The sequence below is a fragment of the Hippocampus bargibanti genome, linkage group LG02, assembly GCF_051943395.1.
Source record: "Hippocampus bargibanti isolate YZ-2025 linkage group LG02, ASM5194339v1, whole genome shotgun sequence".
Taxonomy (NCBI): domain Eukaryota; kingdom Metazoa; phylum Chordata; class Actinopteri; order Syngnathiformes; family Syngnathidae; genus Hippocampus; species Hippocampus bargibanti.
In genome coordinates this window covers 33,417,455-33,429,115 of record NC_142735.1, presented here as the reverse complement: position 1 = coordinate 33,429,115, position 11,661 = coordinate 33,417,455, and the positions used below count along the sequence as shown (strand labels likewise).

Sequence of the window (11,661 nt, the reverse complement as noted above, 5' to 3'; positions counted from 1 at the left end):
GAAGGAAAGTAGTGACCACTTTATTTTTTGTGAGATACACAATGTAGATCGATGAGAAGGTTTCTTCAGCCGTCATCTGTACTTTTTTGAAGGTGTCGGACGTTTCGCCTCCTATCAAAGAGGCTTCGTCAGCGAACTAAAGTCTTACTGCTCGTATCGGCCCTATTTATATATCCCTAATGTAATCGCTGACAAAGCCTCTTGGATAGGAGGTGAAACGTCCGACACCTTCAAAAAAGTACAGATGACGGCTGAAGAAACCTTCTCATCGATGGACCACTCCTGTACGACTGAGAGCTTACACAGACATACACAATGTAGAGTTTAGATTGTATTTTTTGATTTGTTTTTCTTTCCTTCAGCTGGCTCGGGAAGTGAACAGTGATCATGTCACAAGCCACAAAACGCAAGCACGTCGTCAAAGAGGTTCTTGGAGACTTCGTTGTGCCAGGGAAAAACCAACAAATTGTAAAGGTTTGCAAGAACATCATTTTTGACTGCTCTTACTTTACAAAGTACAGTGAGACCTCATTTTACGAAAGTTTTAGCTTACGAACCTTTCGCCTCATGAACATTAAATTCGCGAGAATATAATCTTGGCATACCAACTAGTTTTCCGGAAACATGGTGGCTGGAGGACTAGTTTTTGGCGGAAGAACACCAAACCATGCGGTCAAACAGCGCCACAGTGGCTGCCGGACTATAGTTTTCCACACCCATTTTCTTTTAGTACACTCAATGCAGACATGGTTTGTTATCGAGTGGAGTACTTTTGCTTTTTTGGGACTGAAAAAAGACATCACCACAGGCTAGTGTTAAGCCGTAGAAGATACAAAAGAAAATGACCGTCAGACAGACGAAGGAGATCATCGAAAACCACAAACAAGGTCTTCGTTTGTGTGACTTAGCGTCCCAGTACTAGTATGCTAAGTCAACCATTAACCATCCTTAATTGCAAGGAAGCTGTTAAGTATGTTTCTGTGTAGTCTAAGCAACGGTCTCAGGCAATAGAAGAGGTTGATTTGGATGAATGAAAAGCAGCTAGCAGGGGACAGTGTGAGTGAGGGTATTATCGCCAAGACAGCACGGCAACTTGACTCGGATATCATCAAGGGGCATCTACAATCAATGACAATCACAAAGGTCAATAAAACTACTTTATTATATAATATAGCGTATTTATTTCATTACAATCCAATAGTGCATTTATTATACATGAAATAAGGTCTGTTTTGTGTCATTTTAAAGCTTATTTAGTCGAAAATGATGTTTTATGGGGACCTGGGAACGGATTATTCTCATTTTTAATGGTTTCTTATGGGAAATAAATGTTTGGTACCCTTGGCCTTACACACACTTTCTGGGAACCAATTAAGTTCGTCAGCTGAGGTATCACTGTAGTGGCGCAGCTTTCTGAAAAAAAATATTGATGTTCTTATTACATTTTCATTGTCACAACGCATGTAAAAAAATACAATGACTAGATTTGGTGTTTGACCAAATCGGTTTTCCAACAGGTTTCTGGAACCGATTCTGGGCAAAATTTGAGGTTATTTAGAGTGCCTTGTCACACAGTACAGTGATACCTCGGTTTGCGAACCCTTTGGCTTACTAACTTTTTGGTTTACGAACGTTAAATTTATGACAATTTTACCTTGACATCCGAACTAATTTTCGGGATACATACGGAGCGCCACAATGAGTTATGTGTCGTTGGTGAATGAGCCCGTTCTCCTAAGAAGGAAATGGCAGCCGACTCATATTTGTCCTCTATTCCCCGCCACCAGTCTTTGGTTAAAGCCACATGATTGGTCAGGAATGCAGCAGTGAGGGGCGGGGTTTTAAAGATTAAAGAGACAGGCAGACGACAGAGAGAGAGTGAGAAAATGGATAGAAACCAGTGAAATTTGGATTCGTTTTAACTTTGCTCGTTCAAAGGCAGAGTGTGGACTGCAAGGTTAAAATATCCCATAAATCAGGCTCCACAAATAATCCGCACAAGCCATCTACAGTACAGTACAGTTTATTTCTTTAATTATAATACCATAGCACATTTATTATACATAAAATAAGGTATATTTTGTGTAGTTTTAAGGCTTTTTAGAAAGTAGAAAATGATGTTTTATGGAGACCTGGGAACGTATTATTCTCATTTTAATGGTTTCCTATGGGAAATTAATTTTTGGGATACACACTTTTCTCCTTACACACTCTGTCTGGGAACCAATTAAGTTTGTAAGCCAACGTATCACTGTACTGTCAGATTCTGATCTTGGCCCTTGCATCAATGTTAACATGAAGTTATGTTCTGGAAGGAAGAGGAACAGGAAGTTATGTTCTGTCTCAACGCCCGCCCCTTTTCTCTGTCTCTTACAGGTGACCGGTAGCCGTGGTAACAACCTCCATGAAACTGTCACAGCTCAGGGCGAGACGTTCCTGGTGAGCATGCCCACAAAGTTTCGCAAGAACATTTGGATCAAGAGAGGTGAGTTCGTCCTCTGCACCACGTGACGCATCACCAAGTGGTGAAAAGTCAGCGTTGTCATTTTGTATTGTATTGTTCACGTCAAGGTGACTACGTCATTGTGGATCCTATTGAGGAGGGGGAGAAGGTCAAAGCGGAAATCAGCTCCATCCTTTACAAAGATCACATCGTGTACCTGCAAGATCATCACCTCTGGTGTGTGGCTAGTCAACTTCGATACGCCTCATTTTCCACCAAAACGGCGACATTTTATAAACGCTGCTGTTGTAGTGAGCAACACAGCTCAAATGGTCTCTGCGTTTAACCATGGCTTCATAAATTGGCCGTAGTTGTGATACATTGTCATGTATGATAATATTTGCTATCTATTAGCTAGCTATCTAGCTGGATACTAGCTAGCTATTTATTAGCTATCTAGCTAGCTGGCTATCTAGCAAGCAATCTATTCGCAATTTATTAGCTCACTAGCTAGCTTTCTATCAATTTAATCTTAATATTATTATTATTATTATTATTCTTACTACTACTACTACTATTACTACAGTAAAGTCTCGTGATATCGATATTCTTGGTAGTCAGAATAAATGTCGATATAACCGTACTATCGATATATCCGATCCTGCGCCGTATTGCATGAAGCGGGGGCAATAAATGGGGGATGTTTGATATGGCATATAATTTTCTCATTGGGTTCATGGATTGCGTATCTAGCATGTTTTTGTACTGTAGCGAAGTGAAAAATAAACTGATGCATTAAATAAAAACGTCATTTATTATTTTTATAACGCACTCTTGCAATCGTGACTCTGAGTAGCACTCGACATTGTTGACATTGTACACACGAGAGAAACCACGAATGCCAGCATATACAAACATGAAAAACAGTGATTATTGCAAGCGATAATGTCATTGAATCCATCCTGTGTTCTTCCATCACAGTTTGGTTTGGGGCCGCCACAAAAATGGACAAAATCCGGACAGTTAGGACGGCGAAAAAAATCATTGGCACCGCCCTACCCACTCTCGAGGACTTGCATACTGCAAGAATCCAAACTAGGGCGCGGAAACACCTACTGGACCCTCCGCACCCTGCCCACCACCTTTTCCAGCTACTCCCCTCAGGCAGGCGCTACCGATCCATGCGCACCAAATCCAGCAGACATTTAAACAGCTTCTTCCCCCAAGCCATTAACTCTTTGAACTCTTCAACAGTAGCCAAAATGGAACTGTATAGTGCCACTTAGCAATTTTTTGATGATGATACTAGTGCAGCGTGTTCTACCTTGTGTGTTCTACATACTTGGCAATAAAGAGGATTCTGATCTAAATACAACACAATTAAATACATGTATGGAAAACGAAAACTGCGACGTTTACATTACTTACGTTGATGAAGTATTTTGCGGCACGTCAAACTATTTCGCGATGGAGGCTCTTGTTGGATTGTCCTCCACAGCCACGATTGATTGCCTTGTACGTTGTTCGGATATCACCATTCTTATGTTTCCCCATGGTTGAAATTGGTGTCAAACAACTATACTGTATGAGAAGACTACACTATTGTCTGAAGTCCAACGCTTCGTATACCGTCTTTATTTTATCCTTACTCTTAAACCACGTTGATAAAGTATTTTGCAGCACGTCAAATTATTTTGCAATGGAGGATTTGCTCCTTGCTCCACGATTGCCTTGTATTCTGTTCCAAGGTCACAATTCTTTCGTTTCGCCATGGTTGAAAATGGTAGAAAATTGCATCTGCTACACAGCGCAAGACACAGAAGCTGGTCACGTGACCAACGGCGCGACCGATACAGATTTCGATAATGGTGGTACTGTATAGAAACCCCTAAGCAAATATCGATTAACCTTAAACTGCTTTTGTATCGATATAAACATAGTAAAATGCCGGCGGAAGATGAAAAAGAGCACCTCAGTAACCGGATTATCATAATAACCATGTATCGTACTGAACGGAACTAATTATGCATAAAAAGACGAGAAATTTGCCGGGAAATGAAAATAGTATCGTAATAAGCAGTAATATCAATATAATCGATATCGATATAACGAGACTTTACTGTACTACTTTTACGACTACTACTATTATTATTGTTGTTGTTGTTGTTTTATTTTTGTTTTTGTTTTATTACTACTACTACTACTACTACTCCACTGGTGTTTCTTTTCAACTTGGTGAAATTATCCGTCCAGGCCCGCAGGCTTTGTGATTGAAAACAAGCCTGGCGAACAGAAAGAGGAGAACAACACTGAGGAGAAAGACCAGGAGGAGGCCAGCGACAACGACGATGATTTGTTTGTGAACACCAACCGGTGTACTTACCAGTACAGTGAGAGTGAAGATGATGAGGACAGCGATGCTCTCAGTGAACAGGACACCAAGTGAGAACGGAAAGATTGACACTCGTGTTGGGACAATTCTCCAGCTTGAATTATTATTATTATTATTTTTTTCTGTGATCCTCTGCCTCCATTTTTTTTTCGTACAAGCTTCACATGACAGCTGCTGGATGCTTTAAAGGGCAACCGACACCCCCGGACAAGTTGCGTACATAATTTCTAAAATGACTTCAAATGACTTCTACTGAGTGTATTTGACAACGATTCCAGCGCATATAGCTATATTTTAGCTTTTAAGACTCGCGCTGAATATTCAGGATGTCTTGTTTTCGAGTTGATGACGATGCCCGAAGTGACGTCACATTTGGAACGCCCCTGACCGAGAAAGCGACACACAATGCGGTAAAATGTTGAGAAAAAATTTGTGGTATTTTGTTTGGTCTGAAAACTTCATGTTGATCGCCAAATTAGAAGGAAAACGACATAAATAACGCGATCTGCCCAGTTCCGAGCTCATTTTGTGGCAGTTTTGGGACACATTGTTATTTTGATTGGTGTTTTGCATTTGACTAAAAATATCAGCCCGCCTGTTTTGACTACTTTAGATGCTATGAAACGTTTTTCTGATGTCAGTTAGGAAACAAAAAAATGCTGTCGGTTGTCCTTTAAAAGTTTCAAGTCAACGGATGAGCTCATTCTTGCATGGAATTGGCAACCGCATTTGAATCTCAATCTAAAACCTTTTTTTTTAACGTCTGACATTAATGACAAATCATCTGATTCTATCTTTTGTCGTTCTTATAAATAATAATAATAAATACATTTCATTTATAAGCGCCTTTCAAAACTCTCAAGGTCACCTTACAGTCATAGGATAAGTGGGAGAGCAGTGCAATTTTCTACCATTTTCAACCATGGCGAACCTAATAACTCAAATAGATAGAAAGCTATAAATAAATTTCATTTATCAACCTCTAAAGATGGAGGACACTGATTTGCCGTGGCGACCCCTTGAAGGGAAAAGCCGAAAGGAAAAGTAGAAGAAGAAGTGCCTTTCAAAACACTCAAGGTCACTTCAGTCACAGGATCAGTTTTTCTGTGGGTGAGCAGCAGCAGCCACAAGCGCCAGCGTTCACTCAACCCGGAAGTAACTAAAATAGATAGAAAGCTAGCTAATATATATAATAATAGCTAGATATATATAACTAATAGCTATTAACTATTGAGCTGGATAATTAATAGTTAGCCAGCTAGATAGCCATGTAATGAAAAGCTAGATAGCTATACAATCAATACATAGCCAGCTAACTAGCCGGCGAGATATAATAATACATTTCATTTATAAGCTCCTTTCAAAACTCTCAAAGACACTTTACAGTCACAGGGTATTTTTTTCTGCGAGTGAGCAGTGGCAGCCACATGCGCCAGCATGTGTTGAGACATAGCTAATAGGTACCAAATAGATAGCAAATAAATAAACATAGAGGTAAATAAATCAAGTAATTGGATTGGATTTGGATTGGATTGGATTTGCCTTTATTAGTCTCGCAGTGGAGAAATTGCATAATGCATGCAATAATAGTAATAATGCAGCGCATGTGCACATTATGCTTTTGTAAATATAAATGAAGCTAATAGATAGCTAGATAATAAACTTTATATTTTGACCCAGCGTGTTGGTCCCAACATTATTACCATCAACTGATAATGTTAATTTAATTTCGGTCTTAAAACATCGAGTTTGTCAATGCCGGATGATTGAATCACCTCGACACTCTACCGTACCTGGACTCTTTCTCCGATGTGCGAGTATATCCGGTCCGAGGTATACTCCCCGCGTCCCATAAACTGATGTCATCTTCCGGGATTGCATTATTTTCACTCTTGTGTGCCATTTGTTTTCTGGCGTAGTAAGCAGGTCAGATCACCACCTGCCTTCTTACTCGCTGTGTTTTCTTTTTGTTTGTGAATAAACATCCTGCTTTGTTGATACTTCTCTGTCGCCTGCTTTGGGATCCCAAACACTCCACTTCGTTCCGACGAGTCAGCTGCCGTCACTCTCGCTCGGAACGTGACAGAATCATCAGGCCAAACATGAATCCCGCCGACAGAGACGAGATCCTGTATGCCCTCGCAGATCAAGCTAAGTAGCTGAGCCAACTGGGTCAGGCCGTCGCGGAGGTCCGTAGCGACGTCTCCAGGTTGGCTCACCGGGTGGAGAGGATCGAAATCAGCAGCGCTTCCGCCCCGGCGGCTCCGCCTTCCCTGGCCCCGTGGCAGGAGCCCAATCTCCCTCACCCGACGCGTTACGGAAGGGAGCCTGGACGCTGCGCAGAGTTTTTAATGCAGTGCTCCATTGTTTTTGACCCGCAACCCTCCGTTTAGAACACTGATGCGGCTAAAGTGGCATACGTCACCAGCTTGCTCTCCGACCAGGCAGTGTCTTGGGCGTTGGCCATCTGGGAGTCCAAACCCGGAATTTGTCACCGAGCTGCGCCAGGTATTCCACCACCCGGTGAGAGGGAGGGAAGCGGAAGGGCAACTATGGGACTGCTGCCAGGGCACCCGGTCGACGGCTGAGTTCTCTGTTGCCTTCCGTATCCTGGCCGCCTCCAGCGGCTACGAATACCGCGCCCTTCGGGGACTGTTTAGGCGCGGGCTGAACTCGTCGCTCAAGGATGAGTTAGCCACCCGCGACGAATGCGGCAGCCTGAACGATCTCATAGAGCTCGTCATAGAGCACGCTTCGTCTCGACAACCGCCTGCGGGAGAGAGCCGGGGAACGCGGGGTCCAGAAGAGCCACGATCCGTCGGCAGGAGACCGAGGGGGCGGCAACCGGACCACCCGTCGGGGAGGGCACCCAGAAGCAGAGGGCGAGCCCACACAACTGGGAGCCGGATGGGAGGGCCCGGCGAGGGAACCGCTGTCGAGACCCTCGGTGACGCTCAGCCCCTGCGCCCGTGCATAGACTATCGCGGGCTGAACGACATCACGATAAAGAATAAATACCCGCTCCCTCTGATCGACTCGGCCTTCGCACCACTGCAGTCCGCCACCTTCTTCACTAAACTGGACCTCCGGGGCGCGTATCACCTGGTCCGCTTTAAGGAGGGGGACGAGTGGAAGACCGCATTTAAGACTCCTTTGGGACATTTTGAGTATTTGGTAATGCCGTTCGGGTTGACCAATGCCCTGGCGTCTTCCAAAGCCTCATAAATGATGTGCTGAGGGACTTTCTGAATGTATTTTATTTTGTCTATCTCGACGACATTTTGTTTTTTTCAGAGTCCCTGGCGAACATCGGCAGCACGTCCGGCTGGTTCTGCAGCGGCTGCTGCAGAACAGACTCTTCGTCAAGGCCAAAAAATGCAAATTCCATGTCCAGTCCCTCTCCTTCCTGGGTTTCATCGTTGAGCGGGGCCAACTCAGAGAGGATCCTGCCAAGACCAAAGCGGTGGTAGAGTGGCCGACTCCCACTACGCGCAAGCAACTGCAACGTTTTTTTGGGTTTCGCTAACTTCTACCGCCGCTTTATCCGTAATTACAGCCAGAAGGCGCTACCCCTGACTCAATTAACCTCCTCCAAAACCCCGTTTAGGTGGTCGGAAGAGGCCGATGCCGCCTTTCGTCTACTTAAACGGGCCTTCACCAGCCCACCGGTCCTCCATCACCCGGACCCCAACTCCGCCTTCACCGTGGAGGTGGACGCGTCAGATTCCGGAGTGTGAGCGGTGCTCCCTCAGCGCTCCCCAGTCGACCAGAGACTCCACCCTTGCGCCTTCTTCTCCCGTCGCCTTAGGCCTGCGGAGGCTAACTACGACGTGGGCAACCGGGAGCTTCTCGCAGTCGTGTGGGCCCGGCAGGTGTGGAGGCACTGGCTCGAGGGGGCGTGTGTTCACGGACCACAAGAAACTGGCGTCATCCGTTCAGCCAAGAGGCTGAACTCTCGCCAGGCACGGTGGGCGCTCTTTCTAACACGTTTTTCCTTCACCCTCACTTACGCCCAGGGACAAAAAAACACCAAGCCTGACGCCCTCTCTCGGATCTACGAACCGGAGGGGAAGGACGACTGCGTGGAACCCAACCTGCCGGGCCGGCAGATTTTGGGGGCGCTCAGATGGGAGGTGGTGCGGAAAGTCCAGGAGGCGCTACAAGGTACCCCGGCACCCAGTGAATGTCCAGCAGGGAGACTGTTCGTGCCCCCGGCGCTGCGCTCTGATGTGCTGCAATGGGGACATGCTTCCAAGGTGGCCTGTCACCCCGGGGTGAGCCGCACCGCGCACCTCATCGCCCAGCGGTTCTGGCGGCCACGGCTCCACAGCGACGTGGTGGACTTCGTCAAGCCCTGCCTGTCGTGCGCCTGCAGCAAGGTGTCCCACCAGCCCCCGGCGGGGCGGCTCCGCCCGCTTCCAGTTCCTCCGCGCCCTTGATCCCACATCTCCGTGGACTTTATCACTGGAACGGTTTTGCACATTTACATTTGCACAGTATACAGTTGACATCTTTATTTTGTTATGCTTAGAATATCTTGTTTTCTATCCTTTCACCCCACCCCAACTCCATCCCTTTTCAATTGCTGCTGTGGACTGCAAATTTCCCCATTGTGGGACGAATAAAGGTATTCTGATTCTGATCTTCGGCGGGCCCATCGGGTGTGAAGGGAGACCAGGGCAGCCCTGTCGCGCACTGCGGCCCGGAACCAGCGGGTCGCGGATCGTCGTCGCCGCCAGACACTGGACTAGCAGGTCGGGCAGGAGGTGTGGCTGTCCGGGACGTCAGCCAAATTGGGGCCGCGCTTCGCGGGCCCTTTCCCCATCAAGGCCATTCTCAGTCCGGTCTCGGTCAGGCTCCGGCTGCCACCCACGATGAAAGTCCACCCAGTATTCCATGTGTCTCTCATCAAGCCGGTGGAATCCAGCCCCTTGGCCCCGCCTCCTGCCCAGCCTCCCCCTCCGCAGATTGTGGACGGAGGACCAGTCTACACTGCGGTAGATCCTGGCCTCACGGCGCAAGGGTAGGGGCTTCCAGTACCTGGTTGACTGGGAGGGCTACGGACCGGTGGATCGTCAGTGGGTCCCCCGAGCCTAGATCCTGGACCCGGCGCTTCTACAGGCGTTCCACGAGGTGTACCCGTCTAAACTGGTTGGGCCGCCGGGAGGTGTCCGTTGAGGGGGGGGGGGGGGGGTACTGTCACGTGCGAGTTGACAGCGGGGGGGGGGGGGGGGGGGGGGGGGGGGGGGGGGGGGGGCTGCCTCTCCCGGCCGCCCTCCACCTGCTGTCAATTCTCTAATCACGGACATGGGGCATTTATACGGTTCGCTGTCACTTTCGCCAATGCCGGATGATTGACTCACCTCGACATTCTACCGTACCTGGACTCTTTCTCTGATGTACGAGTATATCCGGTCCGAGGTATTCTCCCGCGTCCCATAAACTGATGTCGTCTTCCGGGATGGCATAATTTTGCACCCTTGTGTGCCATTTGTTGTCTGGCGTAGTAAGCAGGTCGGATCACCACCTGCCTTCTTACTCGCTGTGTTTTCTTTTTGTTTGTGAATAAACATCCTGCTTTGTTGGTACTTCTCTGTCGCCTGCTTTGGGATGCCAAACACTCCACTTCGTTCCGACGAGTCAGCTGCCGTCACTCTCGCTCGGAACGTGACACTGTCCAACCATGAAGCGAGGAGACTTTCGTCTCCGCTCGACGTCCTCATGAATGACCTAACACTGTTTTTTCCCCCATAGCTTTTTGACTAATACCATCCACTTGAAACAAAAACTGAATTAAATAGTCAGGCAAATTAGACTGAGTGAACAAATAAGAGAAAAAACAAATGAATAAACAGGCTGAATTTGAGTCAATTTGAAGGCAACAGTAAAGTATTTTGTTAGATTTGATAAAGCGTTTTCACTAAGAGAATTGAACACCTTGAAGTCAGAATTCCAATGTTTTTATCTGCGATCGGGACAGGTAATTTTGAAATCCTGATTTGGGTGAATGCAGAATGAAATGGAAATTGTATAAAATGACAGTCAAAGAGTGAATTTATACAATTATAGGATTGGTTTTGTTAGATTGAGCGATAAGCCACAGTTTTTTACGATGCACCTTACCAAGAGTTTTTGTCAGCACAGGGCTTCAAAGAGGGGTTTAACACCCAGAGGCCCCCACCACATTCCACGGTGTTTACCTCTCGTAAATGACAGGAACATTTATCTTGAATAGGATGAAATTGGCAAGGTAACTAGATTCGCTGGTGATTAATTACTTAAGAGATTCACCAGTTGGCATCATTGGACTTTTCACAAGGAGAAGTTTATAGATTTTTTGAAATAATGATTGTGACGTGATCAGTACACTTGTTTTGACCTGACAATTGTCATTCCCCTGAAGTCAAAGAACAGATGATTTGATTCATATATATGATAACAAATTGAATTTGATCGGATTCACCTTTATTAGTTTCTAAGCGGAGAAATTATTTTGAAGAGGACAAGATTGATTTGCAAAATATGATGACTAACCTTTTTCATTATGCTTTTATGCAGATGATGTGGTGAACCGCAACAATTTGCAAACAGAGCTGGGATATGGTGGTTGAGAAATTGTTCAATTTGCAGGACGAATTGATGAACTGTGAGATGCACACGCCACTTGCATCCACCCATCCTGTCATTTTCTTGGCGCAGACGCTGAAATGAGGAAGTGAGGAAGGCGCTGAAGAGGATGAAGGGGGGAAAGGCACTGGGGCCTAATGATTTACCAATCGAGGTATGGAAGTGTCTTGGGGAGGTGGCGGTGGTGTTCTTGACTGGG

At 46.1% G+C, this 11,661-nt stretch overlaps 2 protein-coding genes across 2 annotated transcripts in view; both read left to right on the top strand.

The window, feature by feature from the left end:
* eif1ad (eukaryotic translation initiation factor 1A domain containing) overlaps positions 1-6,835 on the top strand; it is a 9,880-nt gene extending 3,045 nt beyond the window's left edge. The window contains exons 2-5 of the mRNA XM_088991102.1: positions 363-474; positions 2,377-2,485; positions 2,572-2,680; positions 4,697-6,835. Of these exons, the coding sequence (XP_088847228.1) occupies positions 388-474; positions 2,377-2,485; positions 2,572-2,680; positions 4,697-4,889 (498 nt within the window). The 5' untranslated portion in view covers positions 363-387 and the 3' untranslated portion in view covers positions 4,890-6,835. The remainder of the gene's footprint in view (positions 1-362; positions 475-2,376; positions 2,486-2,571; positions 2,681-4,696) is intronic.
* A 145-nt stretch (positions 6,836-6,980) lies between these two features.
* On the top strand, positions 6,981-9,993 carry LOC148902496 (uncharacterized). Its single transcript, XM_088991101.1, is given in 3 exon segments — positions 6,981-8,040; positions 8,043-8,707; positions 8,852-9,993. Coding segments are annotated over 2 exon segments (1,068 nt in total). The 5' UTR covers positions 6,981-7,235; the 3' UTR covers positions 8,306-8,707; positions 8,852-9,993.
* Positions 9,994-11,661: the final 1,668 nt, after the last annotated feature.